Source organism: Phoca vitulina, unplaced genomic scaffold, assembly GCF_004348235.1.
Source record: "Phoca vitulina isolate PV1807 unplaced genomic scaffold, GSC_HSeal_1.0 scaffold51, whole genome shotgun sequence".
NCBI lineage: Eukaryota > Metazoa > Chordata > Mammalia > Carnivora > Phocidae > Phoca > Phoca vitulina.
In genome coordinates, this window is record NW_022589754.1 from 2606720 (window position 1) to 2629791 (window position 23072).

Sequence of the window (23072 nt, forward strand, 5' to 3'; positions counted from 1 at the left end):
GTGGTGGGAAGTGTTGTTTCAAACAGGTGGGTGAATCCAGCCTCTGGTATTCTATTTTGGCTAGAGGCAGAAGTCCTTGGACTATTGAACTTTTATCATTTTTTATGAATATCATTTAGGTCTGTTTTATTGAAGTAGTTCAATGTTATTTTCTAAATTACTTCCCCATTCATTTTTGCATATTTGTCCTTTCTCCAATAAATTTTTTATTGTTTTATTCTCCTACATACTTTCATTATTTTTCAAATTCTGATGTTACTACTTAGAATCTTTAGTTTCACTACTTATGCTATTGATGAAATGTTCACAAATGATGACTTTTTTTAGATGATGCTTGTTAAGGAGCGTTTACTTTTCCTTCTTCTAAAAGATGCTTGGTAGAGATAGTTTATATTTAAAATTGTGTTTTATAATCAGGTTATATTATATTTACAACTTGTTATTGTAATAGAGATAAAGTAAGCATATTCACAGTTAGTCTGTGAGAAACTTATGATACTCTGACCACTAGAATGCTAGCAGTCAGCTGCCAATCTTGGATTTATGTCTTACTTTCTTTAGTATTTTATACTTAAACCATCACCTATTGAGTGTATTAACAACATGGGACCTTCCCTTCTATGTTGTATGATTCTACACATACCCTTATACTTTAGGGCCCAGCTTACCAGCAAAGATCAATACCTCTTTTCTCCTTGACTATTTAGCACATTCCAAGATAACCCCTGCTACTTTACATTTTCTTCCTCCCTCACTAACAGTCCAGTTCCACAGATTTGGTATCCTCTGATTTAGAAATGACAAATAAGGGTTTACCATATATCAAAAAATCTGTTTGAAGATTCTGACAGTTAACTCTGCAGAGTATAGGTTTGGTTTTCCCTGCGTATATGTCAAACAAAACAGATCACAAAGCTACTGATGCTTTTATATTTTGAGAAAATGTGAAATAATATATTTTATTAAAACTTTTGCTGCTAAATAGTTTCATATAAGTGTATACATATATTTTTTTCATTTTACTTTAGGATTTGCTCTCCCATATGCTACATATGGACCCACATCAGCGATACACTACAGAACAAGTATTAAAACACTCATGGATAACCCACAGAGACCAGTTGCTGAATGATCAGCCAAATAGAAATGATACATCACATGTCATTAAGGTAAAACAAACATACTTTTATGCATCTCCTAAATGCTTAATAAAGCCTGCATGCCATTCACTGACAACACATATAATTACCTTAAATACCTTTATTTTTTAAAGGTGTATTTATAGATTTTTTTGTTTTTGTTTTTGTTTTTTAAATAACAACCATGGATTCTTGTTAATCTTCTCTACCTGTTGCCGTTCTGATGATAAATAAGAATTCTTTGATTGTGTTTGACTTGCTCTTGAGACACTGGGACTAGAAGTGTACTAAATACAAGTTTCATATGGAAAGAAAATGTTGATATTAGTTCCTAAATTAATAACCGTTGGTGCAAATTCCCATATTTATAGACACTGAACCTAGATTTAAGATTTTAGCATTTTATGCATTTATCTATTGATGCCTACTTAGGTTGTTTCAATGTCTTGGCTATTATGAATAATGCTGTGCTGAACACAGGAGCACAGAGATCTCTTTGAGGATAAATGAATAGTGGTATACATATATACAATGGAATATTATTCAGCTTTAAAAAAGGAGATCCTGCCATTTCAACACCATGGATGAACCTGGAAGACATGCTAAATGAAATAAGCCAGACACATAAAGAAAAAAATACATAATTTCTTTTATATGTGGAATTTTTAAAAACTCAAATATTTAAAAGCAGAGAATAGAAAGGTGGTTACCAGGGGCAGGGAAGAGGGGAAAATGGGGATATATTGGTCAAAGTACAAAGTTGTAGTTATGTAGGATGAATAAGTCTAGGTATCTAATGTGCAGCATGATGACTATAGTTGATAATACTGTATTAAATATTGGAAATTTGATAAGAGTAGATTCCACATGCTTTCATCACAAAAAATGATAACTATGTGAGAGAAGATATGTTAGCTTGACTGTAGTAATCACTGTACTGTATATATGTACATCACAATATATTCCATGTCTTAAATGTATACAACTTCTATTAAAAATAAAATTCTTAAAATGTTTAAAACAAATTACATGAGTGATGAAAGGCTGATAAAAAGAATACATTTTAATGTTTTAAAATGTGAAGAAGCATAGTCATTGAAATAAAAAAATATACAAATAAGCAGGTATTAATTCATGAAGGGAACATCAGTGCATAGATCAAGTGTATGCAATTACTTGCCTCAGAAATAAGGTTGTATTCTAGTTAAATCTCTCATGATATAATATGGAATTTTTTTACCTCCAAAGATTGTTATTCAATTTGTCTTATTTCTCATTATTTTAGGGAGCAGTGGTCACCACATATTCTGCCCTGACTCACAAGACCTTTCAACCAGTCCTTGAGCCTGTTGCTGCTTCAAACTTAGCTCAGCGACGCAGCATGAAGAAACGAACATCAACTGGCCTGTAAGATTTCTAGTGTTCACCTCAGCCATACTGGATGAAGAAAAAATTAAATGTGTGGCTTTTTGCCTAATCTTATATCAAAGGCATCATCTTCTGCTACATTACTTGAATATTCTATTTAAACCTCCTTTTTTTAGGGAGATGAGATTTAAAAAACACAGGTCCACAGTACTCATACAATGTTGTTTTGCAGTAGTGTCCAAGTGTTCACGTATATAATTGGTGTCTACAAGGTCCTAACAATTTTTCTGCACACTCACTTGTAAAATTCCTTTCAAAAAAGTTACTTTAATAGTTTTTCTGGTCTCATAAAATGATTTGGGGAATCATTACCAATAATCAGGATACAAATATAATAGTATACTGCCAAGCAATGTAAATTATTTTTTAACATCAGATCCTGAAGAATAGGCTTTTTTAAAAAGAAAAACAAAAAAATGTATCATAGAAGCTTGTTATTGTGTACAACCAAAGGACTACATTCATTTGTGCTAATATGTGAACTCCTGATATAGCTGGTGCCAAAGTTTTTACAGAAGAATTAAATCACAAATTATGTGTGCAGACAGACCTGTATACTACCCATAAATGTCCTCATCTAGAAATAAAAAAAAAAAAGAATTAAAGGTTTCAATAAGTCCTCTGTAAATTCTACATCTAATGGAATTGTAGTACAATTGAGAAATTTTTTAGCCAAAGGCTTTATACTGGTGTTGTAATCTACTAAATAGGTTATAGTTAAGCCTTTGAAAATAAAGTACATGTGTTGCTACTACCTTCATGATATGTAAGCTGAGTTTCAAGTTAATCAATTGGATTTAATCATTATCTGTCCCTTTTATAATGAACTACACTGTTGTTTTTTGGGCTTCCAAAATTGGATTACAGTGTAACATATTAATTTACCTTGAATCCTATGGTAATATAGTTTAAATTTTATTGTAGTGGACTTAGCACACATGATACAGTATAATGCATTTCAGTAAACCTTTAGATAATGCTACAAAGAGATAACCTGACATTTTGAAAAGGAAGCAATATTAATGGTTTACACAAAATCTGAACACATTTTTAATCGTATTTATAAAAAAAGTCTGACACATTTGGTCTTATTAAACTTATGATTCAGAACCACTGGGTAATATATATTGTTTTCTCTAAATGATGGAATTTTAAAGAATCTTTTCATGTTGTTGAAGAAAATACCATTACTGCTACTACTATTACTATTACTATTATTACTACTACTACTGACAGAAAGAAACTCATGAATGTAAACTGGAGGATATTACAGTTTTGTTTAGTGAATATAAATGAACTACTTGTGAGTGCTAAATGTACTGTTTGCTGTGTATCTTATTTTGTTTAATTCAGAGAGAAAGTTGATTACTGAGCACTGAAGTATACAGTTTAGGCTAGAAGACTTGTAACTTCGGTATTCAATAAAGGAAACTATACATATTCTCTTTGTAATGTAAGTGATATATATTCCATGTACAAAAATCTGTTTATTGGGTGCGATGTATAGAAGTATATACCCTTAATTTGAGATGTCTTTTTGCAATAATTGAAAGACATTAAAAAAACATCTAATGCCACATGGAAAACATTACTTAGAAATAGACTGGTATCATATCTTGTGGATTTTTATTTCCCAATTTGGCCTTTTCTTTCCTCATTTTGCTTTATTACTAGAAGTACTTGCATGTAACAATTTGTGTCCATATATTTTGACTTACTTTCCTCTTGTCATCTTGTTTGTGCTGTCATGCCTTCTTCTTATCGGAATTAATATAACAAACTAAGAGGTATGATTTTGGTGTTGAACTTTTCAGAACAGAGATAATATTTCCATGTATGCTTTTCTAGTAATAGCATTAGGGTAAGTGAAATTGGAAAGTGAAAAATTATCACAAAATAACTTTCAATCTTTCCATAATCAATAGTTTTTAAAAGTAGCTGATCTTAATTAATTTTTCAGTGAGGTTACTCAGAAGGGTACTATCATACAGTCCTTTCATGAAAGGAACACAGAATTAAGCAATGAACAACATGATTCTTCATTGCTCAATGAGGACTGACAAATTATAAAGGATGCAGATATGCTAGTGGATTTTCCCAATAATTGTGTAAAACATTTCTGCTGGAAAGTTCAAACAAAGTAGGTTAAAAACAGTAATTGGGACAACCCTACTGTAAGGGAAGTCTTCAAACTATATACCCTCATTTTGTAGAAGGAATCCAGGTAGGGATGTCTAGAGCTAGCCAAAATGTCCATTTTGGCTAGAGCAAAAAAGGCAGATGTGAATGGGAGCTTTTTTGGTGGGGCTTCTAAAATGCTTAACCACTGAAACAAATCCTTTCTATAAAATTTTAGGATATTGTTGTTTTTAATGGATTCATGAACAATTAATTTGCATTGTTTTTCTTTCTAGTTGATGGTTCTTGCTAGTATTTAATGATAGCACAATTTGAGTTTTTATTGTTCTGGAAGGAAGAGGATATTATATTTTTTTCCTCAAAGGGAAAACACCAGGTTTGCCCAGATAGGCTAACAATTTATTATCCTAAAGCACATATTATCATGAATAAACTCAGGAAACCATTGGTAAGATAATTAAGATTTAGTGGTGGTGATTTTGTGGGGGAAAATGGTTTCAGTTATTTCATGAAAATCAAACTTGAGCCTATTTTGTTAGACCCAGAAATGCCTAAACTTTATTTTTTTAATTTATTGTCATTGATAATTACATATAGTAAAACATTTTGATAGAACCTCTGGTTAACCCAAAGGGATTTCTTATGTATAACCAACCCACAAACTTAAGAACAGATGCTTGGTGTTTACAATGTCTCCTCACTGAAACATCATGTTAAGGTAGTACTGTCCATAGAAAGTTACTCATACTGATTGAATAGTATTTTCCTGACAGCATGAGGCCCTTCATATATGAATAAGGAAAAGAACTGCTTAACTTGGCCTTAAGATCAACTAGAAAGCTTAGGATTTAAACTAGGCAAAGTATGTCTGTGCATTCTGTATATTCTCTTTCCCTGGCTTTCCAGTCCCCACATGCTATCCTACTTGCGTACCTCACAGAGGACTCCATCATGATTAAAGCTTACTCCAGAAGGATTCTCTGCCCCAAAAGCACCTCACACCCTTTCCCTTCCCCAAATCAGAACTTCCATTCTCACAGAGCAGCTATATTCAGCTAAAAGTGTGAAAGGAGAGTGATCTCATTTAAATTAATTCTCTTTTTTTGTCAGTGGCTAATAAATAATTGGCATTTTTCAAGGAAGATGTCCATTAATCTAATGAATTTCTAGTTGCTGGATTTTTAGGCAATCTAACCAGATGAGAATAAATTGTTTATCAGTTATTATCAGGGAAGATATTTCTGGGCAAGAAATTTACACAGTATGCCCCAGGATCAGATTATCTCATAAACTGTTTCTTTTGTGCCCTGCTTCATCCTTTCTACTTCTCAGTATACTTTTTCTCTTCCAAGAAACTTCCAAGCTTTTTAATCACAATGAACTTATATGATAGAATGGTGTGGAGGGAGAGACAGTTGTTAAGTGCATATCTATCTGTATTCTTCTCATAGTTCATAGCCTATAACATAAGGAGTCTCCAGCTCCCCCAGCCTCTATTCCTATTGTATTGATAAATAAGAGCATAGAAATGTTGAGTACAAACTATCAGTGGAGTCCAAGTCTGCAGATCCTTTGTCTACATTTCAGGACACAGAGATCCTTGATCTTCTCAACAAGAATGCAAGCCATATTAAGTCAACTGCAATTAAAATCCTTTAGAACATTTTCTTACATTTCAAAGCTTATTTAGGTATTTTTGATGTGTATCTCAATATAAACGATTGCTGAAATTAACAGAACAATTCAGTAGTGTGCTATCTGCCTTCCTATGCAAGAGTGCAGTGGCATTGATAGTGATTACTCACAAATAAATTATACTCATGGATGCACTGTTCCTGGTTTTGTCCTTACAATATAGTGAAGTCCGTCATATCATTTGAATAAAATGATAATGCTTGATCACCTAAAATTCAGTTTGGTTGCTAACTCTTGAAGGTAGTCCTAAATTGTCCTAAATTGTAAGGATAAGTTTCTTTGAAATATGAAGAAAAATACAAAGGGAAAGTATTTTTAGAATATATAAATTCAAGTTTGTTTATATGTATTCCACAAATTATGTACCTTTTTTATTGACCAGCAAGAAATCTTAGCTAAATGCTTAGAAATAAATATATATGTGATTGGCAAGTTAGGATTTGTTCTATATTCACATTTCTAAACCTTGGACAATAGAGCTTCCTTGGATGACTGTTTAGCTTTCGTACTATTTGTCTAATTATGTGAACTAATTTACTCTTCAAAGGGTATTTATTAAACATCTAATTTTATGTAGAACAGTTCTAGAGAACATACTAAGTGCATTAGTTTATTAATAAATTGTCATAATGTGACCAATTGGATTTATTTGCTTTTTTCTTTCCTATCAAACTAATATTACTCAGGTCACATTTGAGTTCTCTTTTCAAATTCACTCAGAAAATAGATACCACTAATAGCAAAAAATGTAAGTTTGTTTTTTAATATAATAAAATTTTTTTTAATATCACAAAGGCATTCTAGCAAAAAAACCCATCCATTTTAAAAGTTATAGAAGAAACCTTAGTTAAATATCCAAATGCCAGCATGGTTTGGAAATGAGAATTTATTTTGCATTAAAATCCACAGTACAAAAAAAAGGAGAGAATATGGTTTTTCTGTATTTGATTAAAAAAAAAAAAACAGTACTGTTGGTAGTTGTGAGTTACATAAGGTTTATGCAGAGAGAACAAAGTTTGGGGCTATAGTTACAATTAAAAATGCCTTGCCAACACTTCCTATATACTTTGGGATTCCTAAACTTATTTTCTGATATAGAAAATATATTTACTTGCATTTTATTACACCTCTCAAGGCAGAAGTGGTGTTAAATAGAAATTGTGTGTACTTTAAAACTCAAAAGTTGCAATTAAAAAAAAAAAAAAGGTCCCAATTGTTCAGATAACTGTATTTCTTTCTCTGACTACATTATGGAATTTATACCATCATTTATTTTATAAATGTTTTCTTTAAAGCACTATTTCTTTTGACATTATGGTTTTCATTGTACTTTTTTCATATAAGATCAAATCCAGTAGTGCATTTTACATTGTTTCTTTCCCTCACAGTGCTGCTAAAGAAATGGCTATCATTTTGAATTTACAACATGCCAAAGATGACATAGAAATTATTTTTGTTCTTGTTAAAACTCTGTGAGCAACATTTACCACGATATCATGTTAAATTGCTGGCATTCTCTGGGTACTAAATAAAAAGGCTGCAACTTTCTAACATTTTACAGTTGATCTTGCTTGATCATTTATAGATGTAAAACTGTCTGCTTTTATAAACACATACAGCTATTTGCAGATTTTATTAAAAGCTGTTAAATATTGTTTAGGAGCCAGTTGGAAAAAAAAAGTGCTTCAAGATATTTGTTTATGCATTTGCCTTGATATTTCCTGAACTGTAATATTACCCACTTTAGTATTATTCTTCTCATGTTCCTATAAGGCAAGGTAATTTAAGAAAATGAAGATGAAAACTTACAATACTTTTAGGACTTACCAGGAGAATACATTTGTCTGCAAGTTAGTTGAGGTAACAACATTTTCTACAGTACAACAAATTAAAACCTTAGTCTCTGGGTATTGGAAAAAATATTTTAAGCTTGGTATCAAGTAGAATAACATAAATTCTGCCCCCCCCAACAAAAGTCATACATTTGTAGTGTTAGGTTGTAGCAGCTATGCATACACATATAGAAACAATTTCGTATGAGGTTCAGAAATGCATTTGGAGCTGGCAATCAAAATCTCTGTACATCTTCTATTTTTCTAAATTTCTTAAAGGTAAACAGGTTAGACCCTAGGGCAACTTTGGGAAGTCTGCAATAACTGCTTTCCCACTGGCCACCTCTTTTGCATCTCTCTTCTGCTTTTGCCTCTTTCATGCCTTCCATCCTTCCAACCCCTTAGTAAAATATCTGATAACCATGTATACATCATTATACTTTAAGCAGCTTATTCTCACTGAAGTATTACTTCTTTTTGCATTTTCCTTTTAAGCATTAGCTACCAAGATAAGGAAGGAATGTGTTTTTTTGGTCTGTGGGGCCCTGAAATAATTCAGGCCTACCAGGCTAAAGCTGATTTGATCATCTTAAGTTGCCCTGGAGGGTACGGTAAGTAGTAGAAGAAGCAGACCACAATTTGTTTCTCCCATGATTCCCCAGTGTCCTATTTACTTGGAGAGATAGACTGAAAATATTGGGGACCTATTTTTGAAGGTAGAATTTATGTCCTTTTACTTTAGCTTCTTCTAGGATTAGAACCTGCTCTACTTAAGCCTATAGAGGCCTCTCTTTCTATATCTTTCCTTCCCTTATCCCTGTGCCCCACTTCCCTGCCTAAGTACAGGTTAGAACCCAGGCCATGCCTTTCTCTCTTGCTGCTTCAAGACTCACATTTCTCTCATTTGCTATATTTTCTGAACATAGGTATTTTAGAGTTTTCTCTTTTTTCATTATTTTAAAGTAAGCCACTGTATTTGACCTCCAATTATTCAGATTCTGAAAAAACACATTTTCTTTGTTAATAGATGCATTTTTTTTTTTACTTAACAGTTATATATTGTGTTTCTGTGCCAGACACTATTACTAATTTAATTTTATTTTCTTCTAAAAGAGATTCAAGTTCATTCATAGTAACACACATGTATGCAATAAGGCTATTAAAGTTGAAATGCAAACCCATGCAAATGAAAAACATGCCACCAGCCAGGGCTAATGGTTAATTTAATTAAACATTGAATTTAGTTCTGAGCTTCATGACAGGAAAGACAAGAAGAGAAACTCAATAGGCTACATAAATATGTGACAAGAAGCATGAGAATTCTGCAAGAGATTTTTTTAAACATCTTAAACATTTTTTCATGGAAAAATATCATGGGCAAAGTAAAAGACAAACATATATATGGCATATATATATAGCAAATATATATACATATATATGGCATATTATAGCAAATATATATATATATATATATATATATATATATACACACATATATGTAGCAAAATGATTATCAGAATAAGTTTATTCACCATCTATCATCACATATAGATACAAATGTTTATTTATTGTGATGAGAACTTTAAAGATCTACTCTCTTAACTTTTGAATATGCAATACAATATTGTTAACTATAGTCACCATACTGCACATTTCATCCCTGTGACTTATTTATCTTAGAGCTGAAAGTTTGTACCTTTTAAACATATTTTACCAATTAAAAAATTTATTGTTTGAATATGTAGAACTTCAACATGTTTCCAAAAGTCAAAACTATACAAAAAGTTATACTCCAAGAACTGTCACCTCTATCAGTATCCTCCCTATCCTAATCTCCTACACCCCTTATAGGTAACCAAATTCATTGTTTTCTAGTTCATTCTTTCTATGTTTCATATATATATATATATATATATATATATATATATTCTTCTTTCACAAAAGACAGCATACTCTATGTGTTCTCTTGCACTTTGCTTTTTCACTTAATGTATTTTGGAAATCCGTATCAGTTCATAACTATCTTCCATATTCCTTTTTAGAGCTGCATGTGTATCTGTGCTATAGTTTATTCAACCAAACTCTTATTCTTTGGCATTTACATAGTTTCCAATATTTTACAATAATAAGCAATGCTGCCATAAATAACCTTATGCATATACATCTTCATATTTTTGAAGTGGTATGGTCAAGGTATATTTATAAAATGAAATTGCTTAATTGAAGGGTAAGTACATATGTAGTTTTATTAGCTATTGCCAAAATCCACTCCATAGGAGTTATGCTATTTTTTATATAATTTTTTTATTGTGTTATGTTAGTCACCATACAGTACATCATTAGTTTTTGTTGTAGGGTTCCATGATTCATTGTTTGCATATAACACCCAGTGCTCCATGCAATACATGCCCTCCTTAATACCCATCACCAGGCTCAAATATCCCCCTACACCCCTCCCCTCTAAAACCCTCAGTTTGTTTCCCAGAGTCCATAGTGTCATGGTTCATCTCCCCCTCTGATTCCCCCCCTTAATTTTTCCCTTCCTTCTCCTAATGTCTTCCATGCTATTCCTTATGTTCCACAAATAAGGGAAACCATATGATAATTGACTTTCTCTGACTTATTTCACTTAGCATAATCTCCTCCAGTCCCATCCATGTTGATGCAAATGTTGGGTATTCATCCTTTCTGATGGCTGAGTCATATTCCATTGTATATATGGACCACATCTTCTTTATCCATTCATCTGTTGAAGGGCATCTTGGCTCCTTCCACAGTTTAGCTATTGTGGACATGGCTGCTATGAACTTTGGGGTGCATATGGCCCTTCTTTTCACTACATCTGTGTCTTTGGGGTAAATACCCAGGAGTGCAATTGCTAGGTCATAGGGTAGCTCTATTTTTAACTTTTTGAGGCACCTCCACACTGTTTTCCAAAGTGGCTGTACCAACTTGCATTCCCACCAACAGTGTAAGAGGGTTCCCTTTTCTCCACAACCTCTCCAACATTTGTTGTTTCTTGTCTTGTCAATCTCATTAGCCATCAGGGAAATTCAAATCAAAACCACACTGAGATACTACCTTACACCAGTTAGAATGGCAAAAATTGACAAGGAGTTATGCTCTTTTGCATTCTACCCAGCAATGCATGAGAGGACTTGTTTTTCCATAGCCTCACCAATAGAGTGTATTAATAGGCATTGGTATTTTTGTCAAGGTGAGGAGTAAGAAATAACATCTCAGTATACTTTTAGTTTACATTTCTCTTATTTTGAGTGAAGTTTAATATATTTACATATGTTTGTATCTATAACGTTTTGGTTTCTCTATTTTTCAACTTTTAAAAGTCCTTTATACAAATTAAGGCTTTTAGCCCTTTATCTATTATCTGATATATATTGCAAATATTTTCTTCCTGCTTGTCACTTGTTTTTTACGTTGCTCATCATATTTTTTCCATGAAAAAATGCTAAAAATGTTTTAAATCGGAATTATCATATTTGTCTTTCATTATAGCAATGCTTTTAATCATAGTTAGGAAGGCTTTCCCAACACCCAAGATATAGTGTAACACGTGTTTTCTTTCAGTACTTGTATACTTTTTTTTTAAGATTTTATTTATTTATTTAAGAGAGAGAAAATGAGAGATAGCACGAGAGGGAAGAGGGTCAGAGGGAGAAGCAGACTCCCTGCTGAGCAAGGAGTCTGATGTAAGACTCGATCCCGGGACTCCAGGATCACGACCTGAGCTGAAGGCAGTCGCTTAACCAACTGAGCCACCCAGGCGCCCAAGTACTTGTATACTTTTATATTTTTCATTTATTTCTGAGATCCTTTTCAATTTTATCTTTGTGTGTAGTACTAAGAATGTATCTAATTTTTATCCATTCCAAATGGTAATCTAGTTTTCCCAACACCAGTTATGAAAACACTAACTTTGTCAAAGTAATTTGAGATATACTACTTTTATCATACACTACAATTTTTATGTAGTTAGGTCTTTTCTCTGGACTTTCTATTCTGTCCCATTGATTTGACTCTCCAATGCTCCAGTGCTGCAGTATTTTGCTTATGGAAGTTTCATGGTATAATGTTTAAATACCTGATGGGACTAGTTCTGCCTTAATATCTCCCTTTTCAATGTTTTCCTGGCCATTCTTGTGTGTTTATTTTTCTATATGAACTTTTGGATCAACTTGCCTGTGATTCATAGAAAAATGTAACTAAATTTTAACTATCCCAACATACAATGGGGAAGATAGAACATGATTATTGGAATAAAAAAAATCATTTGGACGATGGGAGGATGGGAAATAGTGCTGTGGTCCTCAGTCCATAGAATATAAAATAGTTTTGGATTGGAATAAGGACTTCTTGCCCTTGCAATGGAATGAGGCCCTTACTCACCTGATCTTTAAGCACTTGTTGTTATTGTTTTTCTCTCGAATTATATTCATTGCCCTTAATGGCCACATCAAAAATAGGAATTTAGATTACCTTAATGAAGATTTGTCATTAGCAGCCTACTTTCTTTCAATGTCTTTAGGCACTGGAAATTGACTTACGCCAGTGGTTCTCAAAGTGTGGCCTATAAGCCAGGAGCATTAGTATCATCTAGGAACTTGTTAGGAATGCAGAATCTCAGGCATACTACAGAGCTACTGAATCAGAAACTGGAGCTGGGACCCAGAGATCTTTGCGTTTAAATTCAAGCAATGTTGATACATGCTTACATTTGATAACTACTGGTTTAGGGCTTGAATAAGCACATGATTTTACCAGGCTTGAGAACTATGATGACATGGCACCTTTAAAAGTTTAGCATACTTTCAGGGACTTAAAGGGAAGATAGCTGAGTGGGAGGATCCTAGGCTCACCTCATGCCATGGTTAGACCTAGATAACACCCACATCAAGGTAAATAAACTGGAAAATGACCTGAAGACTGGCAGAATAGACTCTACAGCTAAATGTAGAGAAGAGGCCACATCTAAGAGGGTAGGAAGGGTGGAGATATGTTCAGGAGCCAAACTGACCCACAAGACTGCCCACAGGAGAGAGGGATGCTGTGGGCATGGAGAGGGGAAAGAATTACATCCCAACCAAGTATCCAGGCATGGGAGACCCACACTGGGAAGATAAATCCCCAGAGCATTTGACTTTGAAAACCAGAGGCCTTAACTTTGCTAATTCTTAAAATCAGTGGTGCCTAACACCTGGAACTTTAAAAATCAGCAGCTCAGGTCTGGGAGAGCAAGAGGGTAATAGGAGACTGAGTCCCTGCTTTTAAAGAGACAGGACAACAAAGAACCCCACTGAAATAAAGCATAGAAGCAGCAGCTTGTAAAATGCCTGGGCCATGTGGGGATTTATTTTATTAATCTCAGAACATGTGCTAGAAGGGCAGAAATCTTTGGGAAACTTCTCAAAGAACAAAAGGACAGGCAGGTGGGCACCATTTCCCTACCCCACCCCCACCAACCTAGATAACACAGACACCTACAGAAACCAGCACAGCACAAAAGCTCTCTCCACCTAGCTTGCTAACAGAGTGCCCCAGCCCCCACACTCTTCTGGGAACCTACCTCCTCCATCCCAGCCTTAGCAGTTTTCCCAGGTGGCTGCAGGTCCCATCCCACAAAGGACCAGTGCAAACCTTGCTGGCACACATGCCCTGCCCCAATGTACTCCTGTGAAATTGCCCCCTCCAACATGCCCTTGGCAGTGTGACAAGGGCCTGGCAGAGTGCAAGCAGCCCCAGTAGGAGATAGCACCACTCCAAAGTGACTCCTACCCCAGGGAGAGGAGAAGATAACCACACACAGCAGTCCAACTGCAGCTCCAGCAGTGGCCTGAGGGCAGACATCTGGTCTAACAGTGGACCTGACCACCAATGAAAGTGTCTCAGGGGACAACACAAGGAGAGTGCCCTACAGTTCACTGTTACTTCATCTCGGGCACACACCTGGTCCGACTCAACTCAAGCCCAAGGTGGCCCCAGACTGGGCCACTAATAACACAGAGACCAAACCCTGCCACAACAGGAAGACAGTTATTGCAAAAGACTGGAATGAAGGCAAACATGGCTCAGCCACAACAGTAGGGCACAAGCAACACACATAGACACCCTGGAAGTGCCATGTTCTGGTGAAGAGGGGATATTGCTCTGCAAGATACTATAGGACATCCTCATAAGGTCACTACTTTCCAGAGCAAGAGACATAGCTGACTTTCTTAACACATAGAAACAGACACAGTTAAACAAAATGAGGAGACAGGAATATGTCCTAAGGGAAAGAACAGGACAAAATCACAGCAAGAAACCAAAATGAAATAAAGTAATATGCCTGATAGGGAATTTATAGCAACAGTCACGAAGATACTCACTGGACTTGCAAGAAGAGTGGAGGTCCTTAGTGAGATCCTCAACGAAGAGAGAAAACATAAGAAAGAACCAATAAGAGATGAGGAACACAAAAACTGAAATTAAAAATACATGAGAGAATCAATAGTAGACTAGAGGAAGCAGAAGAATGGGTCAGTGACCTGAAGGACAGAGTAATGGAAAGCAATCAAACTGAACAGGAGAGAGAAAAACAAATAATACAAAATGAAAATAGATTAAGGAAAACTCAGTGACACCATCAAGCCTAATAATATTCTGATCATAGGATCCCAGAAGAAGAAAGAGAAAAGGGGGTAGAAAATTTAATTAAAGAATTGATTGCTGAAAAATTCCTTAATCTGGGGAATGAGAGCACCTTACAATACAATCAACCCATAGAGGTTCACACCAAGACACATAGTAATTAAAATGGCAAAAAGTAGTGATAAAGAGAAAATTTTTAAAGTAGCAAGAGAAAAGAAAATTATACACAAGGGAAACCCCCATAAAGCTATCAGTTGATTTTTCAGCAGAAACATTGCAAGCTAGAAGGGAGTGGCATTCAAAGTGCTAAGAGAAAAAAAAAACAAAAAACAAGACAAAAAAATAAAACCGTGCAACAAAGAATACTTTATCCAGCAAGCCTATCATTAAGAATAGAAGGAGAGATAAAAAGTTTCCCAAACAAAAGTTAAAGGAATTCCTCACCACTAAACTAGCTTTACAAGAAATGTTAAAGGGAAGTTTGAGTGGAAAGAAAAGAACATAAGGAGGAGTAAGAAAAGTAGGAAGCACAAAAACGGTAAAATTAAGTATATCTATAAAAATCAGTTTAGAGATTCACATAATTAAAGGATGTAAAGTATGACACCATACACTTAAGCATGGGGGGAGAAGAGTAAAAATTTATTGCTTTTAGAATGGGTTCAAACTTGAGTGACCATCTACTTAATATAGATGGCTATATGCATAAGATGTCATATATAAACCTAATGGTAACCACAAATGAAAAACCAGTAATAGATATGCAAAAAATAAAGAGAAAGGAATCCAAGTATATCATTAAAGAAAGCCACCAAACCATAAGAGAAGAGAAAAGGAGAAAACAGGAACAAAGAAGAACTGCAAAAAACCCCCATAAAACAAGTAACAAGAGGAGGGGGGCAAGATGGCAGAGGAGTAGGGGACCCTGTTTCAACTGGTCCCCTGAATTTAGCTGGATATCTACCAAACCATTCTGAACACTCATCAAATCAGCCTGAGATGTAAGTATATCTGGATCTCTGTAAGCAGAAAATTGCTGACTGTCCCAAGGTAGGAAGGGCAGAGTCCTGAATCTACAAGCAGATACCAGAAGATAATCAGAAAGGGGAGGGAGCTGCCATAACCTGGCACCTGGAAAGTGATATAATGCCAGAGCAGAAAAGTGTCCTGCACTGGAACCGGCAAAAACTCGCAGAGCAATAGTGGCTGGGAAAGGGCATTAGAACAGCGCACAAACAGGATCCAGGAGCTGCGTGAGCTGCGCAAGAACCTGGGACCACTCACAGTTTTAGAAGCACAAAAGGCAGAGAAAAGCCTGGTCCCTGAGAGACCACTGAGAAGGTCGCTGTGGGCATGCACGGCTCCCAGAGGCTGCGGGTTTCAGCAGCGCATACAGAAATGGAAACTGTGTGCTCTGAAGGGTTCAGAGAAGAGCAGACTGCGATTTCTCTGCTTTGAGACAGAGGTCTTAGGTGCAGCCATTTGTTTGCTCTGACCCTCAGAAGAGGCACGGAAAGCCGCCAGAAAACAAAAGCTCAAAAAAACGGTTTCCACAGAGCCCAGATCCCCGACAGGGGGCAGGGCAACTCTGCCAAAGCAGGGTTACCTGAGAAAGAGCATGGCCGGCCCCTCCCCCCAGAAGACAGACCGGAAGAACAAGAGGAGGACAACCCTAGGGCCCCCATAAAACTGTAAAACCCCAACTCCAGGGGAAAATAGTATATTGAGCTCCAGGCGTTGCCTCATGGCTTGTGTATTTTTCAGATACAACTCTCTTTTTCTTTTTACTCTTTCTCTTATGTTTCTTCTCTGTTTTTTCTTTTTACCTTTTTCTCATTTCAACCAGATGTTCAATATATCAACTTATATTTCATAGTAGCTTTTTAACTTGTACTTTGTCACACCTATATTTTTTAAATAGATATATACTTCAGTGTAGTCCTTTTTTCCCTATTCAATATTACTTTTATATATACACTAGTTTTACTATCCCTGTAATTTTGGGAAGTAGTGCCCACTGGCAAACACAACAAAATACACCCAGGAAGAAATGAAACACCCTACTTTGTCCACAAGGAGAGATTATAGCCCCCCATTCTCACACCCACACTTTTTAAAAATTTTTAAATTTTTTTAAAAAAAATTTAATTCTATAAATTTTATTCTTGGGTTTCATTTTGGCTTTGTTTTTTCAGTGGTGTCTTCCGACCACTCCGGATTTTCCAAGGGTCATCTTGCTTGGGTCTTGGTTGATATTTTGGACTCTGTATATTCCCTCAACCATCCCTCAACAGAATGAATGAAGAGGAACTCCCAACAAAGAAAAGAAGCAGAGACAATAGCCTCTGCCATGGACCTAATGTGTATGGATATAAGCAAGATGTCAGAGATAGATTTTAGGGTAGCAATTACGAAGTCAGTAGCCTGGCTTGAGAAAACCATTAGCAACAATATAGAATCTCTAAGGGCAGAAATGAGATCTAATCAGGCCGAACTTAAAATGCTATGAATGAGATGCAGTCTAATCTGGATATTCTAACAACCAGGGTAAATGAGGCAGAAGAATGAATTAGTGATCCAGAAGATAAGCTGATAGAAAGGAAGGAAGCTGAGGAAGACTGGGATAAACAACTGGAAGCCCACGAGAACAAACTTAGATCAATAATGCCATGAAACGTTCCAATGTCAGAATTATTGGGATCCCCGAGGGGGTGGAGAGAGAGGACTAGAAGATATATTTCAGAAATCACAGCTGAGAACTTCCCTAATCTGGGGAAAGAAACAAGCATTCATGTCCAAGAGGCAGAGAGGGCCCTCCCAAGATCAATAAAAATAGACCAACACCCCAGCATATATAGTAAATCTTGCTAATCTTAGAGCCAAGGAAGCTATCCTGAGAGCATCTAGGGGGAAGAGATTTCTTATGTATGGAGGGAGGAACATAAAAATAACGTCAGACCTGTCTACAGAGACCTGGCAAGCCAAAAAGGGCTGTCAAGACATATTCAGTGTACTAAATGAGAAGAACATGCAGGCAAGAATACTTTATCCAGCAAGGTTGTCATTCAAAATGAATGGAGAGACAAAGAGCTTCCAGGACAGGCAGAAACCGAAAGAATATGTGACCACCATCCCAGCCCTGCAAGAAATATTAAGGGGGATTCTACAAAAGAAGAAAGACCCCAAGAGTAATGTAGACCAGAAATTTACAGAGATAATCTATAGAAACAGGGACTGTACAGGTAATATGATTGCACTAAATTCATATCTTTCAGTAGTTATTCTCAACGTGAACAGCCTAAATGCTCCCATGAAATGGCATAGGGTTGCAGATTGGATACAAAGACAGGACCCACCCATATGCTGTCTACAAGAGACTCATTTTGAACCTAAAGACACTTCCAGATTGAAAGTGAGGGGATGGAGAACCATTTAGCATGCCAACAGACCTCAAAAGAAAGCTGGGGTAGCAATTCTCATATCAGACAAATTAGATTTTTTTTATATATTTAATGTTTATATTGTATTATTCTTATCATATAATTTAATTTTTTTAAAATTTTTTTATTGTTATGTTAATCCCCATACATTACATCATTAGTTTTAGATATAGTGTTCCATGATTCATTGTTTGTGCATAACACCCAGTGCTCCATGCAGAACGTGCCCTCCTCAATACCCATCACCAGGCTAACCCATCCTCCCACCCCCCTCCCCTCTAGAACCCTCAGTTTGTTTTTCAGAGTCCATCATCTCTCATGGTTCTTCTCCCCCTCTGATTTCCCCCCCTCCATTCTTCCCCTCCTGCTACATTCTTCTTCTTCTTTTTTTCTTTCGTAACATATATTGCATTATTTGTTTCAGAGGTACAGATCTGAGATTCAACAGTTTTGCACAATTCACAGCCAGACAAATTAGATTTTTAACCAAAGACTTTAGTGAGAGATGTAGAGGGACACTATATCATACTTAAAGGGGTCTATCTAACAAGAAAATCTAACAATTGTAAATATCTATGCTCCCAACATGGGAGCAGCCAACTATACAAGCCAACTGTTAACCAAAATAAAGAATCATATTGATAATAATACATTAATAGTAGAGGACCGTAACACTCCACTTTCAGCAATGGAAAGATGATATAAGCAGAAAATCAACAAAGAAATAAGAGCTTTGAATGGGTTAGCCCAGTGATAAGTATTAAGGAGGGCATGTATTGTAGTGAGCACAGGGTGTTATACGCAAACAATGAATCATGGAACACTACATCAAAATGTAAGACTGTTGAATCACAGACCTGTACCTCTGAAACAAATAATACATTGTATGTTAAAAAAAAAAAAAAAAAAAAAAAAAAAAAAAAGATAGTAGGAAGGGAAAAGTGAAGGGGGGAAATTGGAGGGGGAGACAAATCATGAGAGACTCTGGACTCTGAGAAACAAACTGAGGGTTCTGGGGGGGGTGGGATAAGTTACCTGGTGATAGGTATTAAAGAGGGCACGTACTGAATGGAGCACTGGGTGTTATACGCAAACAATGAATCATGGAACACCACATCAAAAACTAATGATGTATGGTATTTAACATAACATAATTAAATTAAATTAAATTAAAAAAGAAAGCCACATTGAGATACCACCTTACACCAGTTAGAATGGCAAAAATGGACAGGGCAAGAAACAACAAATGTTGGAGAGGTTGTGGAGAAAGGGGAACCCTCCTACACTGTTGGTGGGAATGCAGGTTGGTACAGCCACTTTGGAAAACAGTGTGGAGGTGCCTCAGAAAGTTAAAAATAGAGCTACCCTATGACCCAGCAATTGCACTCCTGGGTATTTACCCCAAAGACACAGATGTAGTGAAAAGAAAGGCCATATGCACCCCAATGTTCTTAGCAGCAATGTCCGCAATAGCCAAACTGTGGAAAGAGCCAAGATGCCCTTCAACAGATGAATGGATAAAGAAGATGTGGTCCATATATACAATGGAATATGACTGAGCCATCAGAAAGGATGAATACCCAACTTTTACATCAACGTGGATGGGACTGGAGGAGATTATGCTAAGTGAAATAAGTCAAGCAGAGAATGTCAATTATCATATGATTTCACTTATTTGTGGAACATAAGGAATAGCATGGAAGACATTAGGAGAAGGAAGGGAAAAATGAAGGAGGGAGAATCAAAGGGAGAGATGAACCATGAGAGACTATGGACTCTGAGAAACAAACTGAGGGTTTTAGAGGGGAGGGGGGTGGGGGATGGGTTAGCCTGGTGATGAGTATTAAGGAGGGCATGTACTGCATGGAGCACTGGGTGTTATATGGAAACAATGAATCATGGATCACCACATCAAAAACTAATGGTGTATTGTATGGTGACTAACATAACATAATAAAATTAAATTAAAAAAATAAATATAAAAATAAATTGTGGTCATATAAAACTTTAAGTATTCAGATTCACTCTTCTCAGAAATAAAGTAATTTAATAATATCAAAAAAAAGAAAAATAAATGGATTTAATAGACATCTAATTGAAATGAGGAGAAGGTAAAAAGAAAAATACAATAGAGAAAAAAGCATGAGAAAAGGAAAAAGAAAGAGAGAAAAGAAAAGGAGAATTCTATCTGAGAAATTAACAGGTCGTCAGGCTACACCTGGAGCTCAATATACAATTTTCCCCTGGTGCTGGGATTTTATAGTCTTATAGGATCCACAGAATTGTCATCCACTTGTTCTTCCAGCTGTCCTCTGGGGGAGAGGCCTGCAGCACTGTTTCTCAGGTAATCCCGCCTGTGTGGAGTTGCCCCACCCCCTGTCTGGTGGATGGGCTCAATGGAAACCGGTCTTCTGTGTGTCTTTTGTTCCCTGGGTGCTTTTCCCGGGTGCCTCTTCAGAAGATCAGAGCAAAAATGGCTGCAGGCAAACCTCTGGCCCAGAGCAGAAAAATCTCAGTCTGCCCTCTTTAATAGACCTTCAAGGAGAAACAGTCTCCACTTCTGCCTGTGAGGCTGAAAACCACAGCCTCCCATGGTGCACGCCCACAGTTACTCTCTCAGAGGCAGTCTCAGGGGCCTGGGAGTGCCTCTGCCCTTTGCGTTTCTAAAACCGCAAGCGGCTGGCTGCAGGCTGGAGAGAGCTTGCACCTGAAACTCTGGAGTCAGGTCTGGGTTCTGCCCTAAAGCCCTTTCTCAGCCACTACCGCTCTTGGAGTTTTTGCCTGGTCATGGGTGCAGGTTTCAGATTTCTTCAGGCTGTACAAGGAAAGAGCGGTTATCGACTGGCTGGGTTCCTGGTTTATGGAGATCAGAGCTGAGACTCCCTTCCTGGGCTGACTGACCATAACCCGCTTCCTGGCTCCAATGCTCAGGCCCTCTACCATTTCAGGAATCCCCTTTTGCTCTGTGGTCTCTTGTAACCTGAGACCACCATGCCCTACCTAGAATTCTGCCTTTTCATTTCCAGAGCCCCCTTCAGAGAGGGATGTTTCTCCCTAGAGCAGATTTCTAAGGTTTCTGATTTTGTGTTCCAGTGTTATATCACTTTCCAGGAGCCAGCTTATGGAGGCTCCCTCCCCCTTCCATTTATCTTCAGATATCTCCCTGCAGATGTATGACTTTTCACATCCTATTTTGCAAAATGCAGTCGCTTTTCTGCTTGTAGGGATCCAGATATATATTCTTACATCTCAGGCTGATTTCATGGATGTTCAAAATGATTTGATAGATATCCAGCTAAATTCAGGGACCAGTTGAAATGGAGTCCCCTACTCTTCTGCCATCTTGCCCAAACTCCGCCATGTTTTTTCATCAAGAAATGATCCTTCCTTTTCCCTCTGTCATTCTACCACATCATTTAGACAGTCATTGATTATAAATAAGGACATCTCAAAATCATTATCTAAGGTGTCCAGATACTTTAAAAAGTAGAAAAACTGATTATTTAACCCCAAGGACCCATATACTTTCAACAAATTTCAATAGTCAGGAATCATAAATTTTCTTCTCTAAGTCTTTTTGTCCTGATGCTCCTTTCCCCAGGATTTCTGCAAAGTTCAAGCTGTTAGAACCTTAATGAAATAAGGATGTCTGGCAGGTAAATGCATTCTTTTAATTTCAAGACCATGTGTGAACATGAAAACAGCACATATCTCACTATTAACCTGGCAATATTGTGTCATTCTTTCTGTTTAGACAGTCTGTAAACGTTTTTTCCTGGATATTCTTTGGCAAAAGCCTTAGTCTTTCAGTTGTTGCCAGGCCAGAGGATACACATTAGTAATTAATTTCTAGCTTTTTCCAAGAAGATTTCACAGAGGAAAGACACTACATAAAGAAAACTTGTCCAAATTTTGTCATTGAATATGGGCTTACAATACCAATTTGTACTTTCTTGGCAGAGTCAAAACTAAAAGCTCTATCACAACTTTATCCAGACAAAATTATTTTTCTTTACATTTAACATATGAAACAGATGATGATGCAAGACAGAAGATATAAAAAAAAATGTTTGCACTGAAAATATTGTAAGAGGAGGTCTCTGGATAAGCATAAACCTTCAAGCAAAAACAATAGACCTATAGCTTGAAATGAGTAACAATAACAGTGACCATTTATTGATTTCTATATGCCAGATATTGATCAAAATGTTTTTCATTACCTCATTTAAACCACATAACATCCCTATAAATTAGGTATTATTATTATCCCTATTTTTTTTCTGATGTGGAAATTCAGTCTCAAAGAAGTCAAATAAATCACCCAGGGTAACACAGCTAATGAGGGACTAAGCTGGAATTTGAACTCATTTGTCTTTGATACCAATGCCATTGTATGTAAACACTGTCCCATATGCCTTCCGTCATGTGGGCCTTTGACAAAATATATAAAGGACAGGGAGTAGTTTTACAGAAAGAATATGTACAATTCCCTGAAGGCCTAAAGGAATATGTGTGTGCGTGTGTGTGTGTGTGTGTGTGCGCATGCGTGTAGTAAGTAGTGAAGACACCCAGCCTGAGTGGCATGGTTGTGGGCATTCATCCCTTTTGGCAGGACAGTTCTCAGGGACTCCATAGGAGGCTCTGCAAAGGCTGCCTTTTCTCTTTTCTCTTTCCACAAGCGAGTGAAGTTACCTTTTAAGTTTATACCAGCAAAGAGGTAAAGGTAATAAAATAGTAAAGCTTGTTTTGGG

At 36.4% G+C, this 23072-nt stretch overlaps 1 protein-coding gene across 3 annotated transcripts in view; it reads left to right on the forward strand.

Annotated features, from left to right (window-relative positions):
• Positions 1 to 7943, forward strand: part of RPS6KA6 (ribosomal protein S6 kinase A6) — a 200487-nt gene extending 192544 nt beyond the window's left edge. For 2 of the 3 annotated variants that reach the window (XM_032387854.1, XM_032387856.1), the window contains 2 exons: positions 1029 to 1169; positions 2425 to 7943. In XM_032387854.1, the coding sequence (XP_032243745.1) occupies positions 1029 to 1169; positions 2425 to 2550 (267 nt within the window). In that variant the 3' untranslated portion in view covers positions 2551 to 7943. The remainder of the gene's footprint in view (positions 1 to 1028; positions 1170 to 2424) is intronic. The other variant, XM_032387855.1, reaches the window with a different exon arrangement.
• Positions 7944 to 23072: the final 15129 nt, after the last annotated feature.